This window comes from Lepidothrix coronata, unplaced genomic scaffold (genome assembly GCF_001604755.1).
Source record: "Lepidothrix coronata isolate B3197 unplaced genomic scaffold, Lepidothrix_coronata-1.0 Scaffold116, whole genome shotgun sequence".
Taxonomy (NCBI): domain Eukaryota; kingdom Metazoa; phylum Chordata; class Aves; order Passeriformes; family Pipridae; genus Lepidothrix; species Lepidothrix coronata.
The window spans coordinates 446,141-449,664 of NW_016690296.1; the positions used below are offsets into that span (position 1 = coordinate 446,141).

Here is a 3,524-nt window from a genome sequence, read left to right on the forward strand (position 1 = left end):
ATGCCCTTGGCAGACAATGAACCAATAGTAGAGCACCAATTAAAATAGTTTATACAGAATTTCTCCCTCCAAGGACGAATTCACTGTTTTATCAGTGAATTTGGCAGGGAGAATATAAACTACTACAGGTGGCTGGGTCCAAACACAGACCAAAAGTATCAGCATAAATACACCGTGCTACACACACCCAACAGAGCACTGCTTCCATGCTTCCCCTAGGAGTTAGCAGAGGAGTTGGGTGGGCTGGAGATGAGCTCGGACGAGGACGAGATGGTCACTACCAGGGTCGTTCGGCGCCGGGTGATTATTCAGGTACCGAGTGGTGAACAACTGCACGAGCCTGTGGTGCCTTAGGACCTGGAAACACGGGGAGAGCCACTTAGCTGGAGTCACAGCTCAAGCTGGGACGCTCCCAAATAATGCATGGGCATTGGATAAGCCATTCCAATACCTTAGGAGTACAGTAATACTGCTAACCCAACTCTAAACTCCATTAGGCACCTTGGTATGAGGAGGAAGATGACTCCTCAGCCCCATACACAGTGCAGTCAACTAACATATCTTTGCCTGTCTGCTGTGGCATAACATTTTGTTGCATGCCTTTCCAAGGATTTATTTGCAGAACAGATTTTTTTTCTAACACTTTTCAATTTCCCCCCCCATTCTATAACCGATTAACCAGTTTTAAAATTGCTCGTTTCAAGTGACCCACATGGAGGCCTTGCTTCATGCACACCTTTGTTCTTTGTCATACAGGCTGATACTATGCCTGACATGCCCCCAGAAACAGTCACAGAAGAGCAGTATACAGATGAACATGGCCACACAGTGGTAAAGAAGGTATTGTCAGTTCTGCCCCTTCCTACCTTTTTCCTGTCCTATAGAAGGCAGGATAAAACCATCCACATACACGCCAGATTTTCTGCTGTGGAAGGAGCATAATTTGCAGAATAGAGAGCGGAAGGAATGAGAATTTCTTTTCATGAGAGATACAAAGTTCAAAAATTATTTTGCTTCTCAAGATCATTTTGTATTACAGTATATAGCCTAAGAGGGACATATTTTGTTAATTTTCCCATGTAAGGCCAATAAAAATTCTGCGTATACCCATGTCTTACAAGCAAGTTTTTTGTTTTTTTTTTAAAAAAGGTACCTGCTTGAATTCATGTTAGAATAAACCACCCCAGCCAAATATTCCTGGGTTTTGATGTACAGGAGTGAGCATGACTGTATTCTTATGGATGCCTTGGACGATGCCGTGTAGAGCTCTGACTCATCCATAGAAAGATGCACACCCATCCTCCTGAGAAATTTCTCTCATCTTGAGCCCTATTATTGTCTTCTGCTTCTCCTCCTTTGTGCCTCGAGAGCTCGAGCACCAGATGAGTCTCTTCAGTGGGTTCACTTTAGCTCACTAGTTCAGCAGTGCTTAGTACCATGAATCTTATCTCTGAAGCCTTTTTGAAAACGCCAGTCTGAAAGCGTTTCTTAGTGGTTGTGCAGTCGTAAAGTGTATTTTCTCTCTGAAATGCTGTAATCACTGCTTCAGGGAGTCACTCCGCTATCCCTATTGTGCCCACCTACAAAGTAGGTTCATGGAAGCTTTGCCATGTGGTGACTGAAGTAAGGCGACCGCATCGACTGGCAGGGTCACCACGGGTCCTTGTGAGCACTTGTGTGGAAGAGTAAAGAGTAAACCGTCTGTGCAGGTTCTTTCATGTGGGAAAAGATGCCCTCTGAGTGGAAAATGCTGCACAGAGAACAAGGAGGAATACGTTGCTGCTAATTCTTGTGGGACTAAGGTCCGTTTCATCTGCACAGGTCACTCGGAAGATCATCCGTCGGTACGTTTCTCCAGATGGCACAGAAAAAGAGGAAGTCCTAGTGCAAGGAGCACCACAAGCACCTGTCACCGTTGAAGAAGGAGATGGCTATTCCAAAGTTGTGAAACGGGTTGTGCTGAAGAGCGACAGCGAGCAGTCAGAGGTAGATGGTTCTTTCGTCGCAATGCTACAAAGCACCAGCACCCCAACAGGGAACTTAGTCACTGCATCTTATCGTGCTCATTGTACAACCAAGTCTACACCTAGATTAAATTACTGGCCTGTTCTTTGCTTGAAAAACACCTATGACTTCGATGCAAGCTGGTTTAGAGCCAGATAATTAAAAATAAAAACAACCTGAAAAGCTGAGTGCTTTTCAGTCTGCCTTCTCCTGCCATGCTTACACTGTGTGGCCCTGCAGACCTCTGGATATGCAAAACTCTTGGGACAGAGGGCCAGGAGCTGGGACCTAGAGCGCATGCTTTTAGGAGTCCTGGGGTGAGATGCAGTGAATATCAAGCAGTGATTAGAAATGCAGAAAGTGTCATTGATGTTTTTTCTTGCCGGAATTCCTCATCAGAATTAATTCTCTAAGAGTAAGGTCACAAGCAAGCAGAGGCTTTTTATTTTGTCAGCTGACCCTTAACAGAGCTACAATTTACTGTATGGAGCCCATAGGCGTGAAAGGGATCTTTTGCTAGAGCAAATCGTGCAGTATGGAACTCATCTCCTTCCAGGTGACCCTGTCGGAGCCTGCCGTCGTGCCTAGTGCCTCCAAATTCCAGTCGGAGCCAGTGGAAGGCCGGAAGGTCAGCAAAGTCATCAAGACCACCGTAGTGCACGGAGAGAGGACAGAGAAACACCTGGGGGATGCCAGCTTAGCTTCCGATCTGCCGTCAGCCAAAGAGGACTTCGAAGAGGTACAAGTAACTTTTATAGAAGTATTAAAAGGAGTGTTGCAACATCTGAATCCAGTTTATTATCCCTTTGAATAGCGCACCATAGAACTTAGACGAACAGAGAGATAAAATACATAGATAAGCAGATAAAAGCTGTGTGGCATTAGATGAAATGTATGTTCGTGGTTTTTTTTTTTAATGTGAGGAAATAATAGCATATAAAAGCATTGAAGGGTGTTGGAAGGGATGCAAATGGCAACCAGCTGCTTCTTTTAATTGCCTCGTTCCCACCAAGGTGGGAGCAGGCATTATCTTTTGCTCTCAGTGTTTCAGTTTTCTTTTAATCCGAAGTTTATGTTTCCCTTGGAGGCTCTGAGCTATACAGGTAACCACGTGAAATTCCAACTGCCTGCTTTAGTAGAGAAAGAAATCAGGAAAGAAGATGGATCGATAATTAAAAGGTTTGCTGTGGCAAGACAACAAAGTTGCTGGAAAAAAATTAACAGACTCACAGTATATGAGTGGATTTCAGTTGAGTGCCTGAAGTGAAACACAGACCAGCACCTAAAGCTGGATTGTGAACAGTACTAAAAATAACTACTAACAAATAGGGTCAGTGTGAGGGTGGGAGTGAGTTGGAAGGGAAAACTCACCTGAAACCACTGAGGGAATGAAGAGAAAGAGGAAAAGACAAAAGTGCAAAACCAATGGGTGGAAAGAAGAGATAAAAAACACCTAGAGATCGAGTGGGTGGGTAAGTGGGAGGGGCTTGTGATGTGGGTGGAGAAGTGGGCAGAGCTTG

The 3,524-nt window shown here is 44.7% G+C and overlaps 1 protein-coding gene across 4 annotated transcripts in view; it reads left to right on the forward strand.

Moving 5' to 3' along the window:
• ANK2 (ankyrin 2, neuronal) overlaps window positions 1-3,524 on the forward strand; it is a 193,086-nt gene that overhangs the window by 186,949 nt on the left and 2,613 nt on the right. For 3 of the 4 annotated variants that reach the window (XM_017825067.1, XM_017825068.1, XM_017825069.1), the window contains 5 exons: window positions 220-312; window positions 757-840; window positions 1,822-1,986; window positions 2,561-2,743; window positions 3,092-3,183. In XM_017825067.1, the coding sequence (XP_017680556.1) occupies window positions 220-312; window positions 757-840; window positions 1,822-1,986; window positions 2,561-2,743; window positions 3,092-3,183 (617 nt within the window). The remainder of the gene's footprint in view (window positions 1-219; window positions 313-756; window positions 841-1,821; window positions 1,987-2,560; window positions 2,744-3,091; window positions 3,184-3,524) is intronic. The other variant, XM_017825070.1, reaches the window with a different exon arrangement.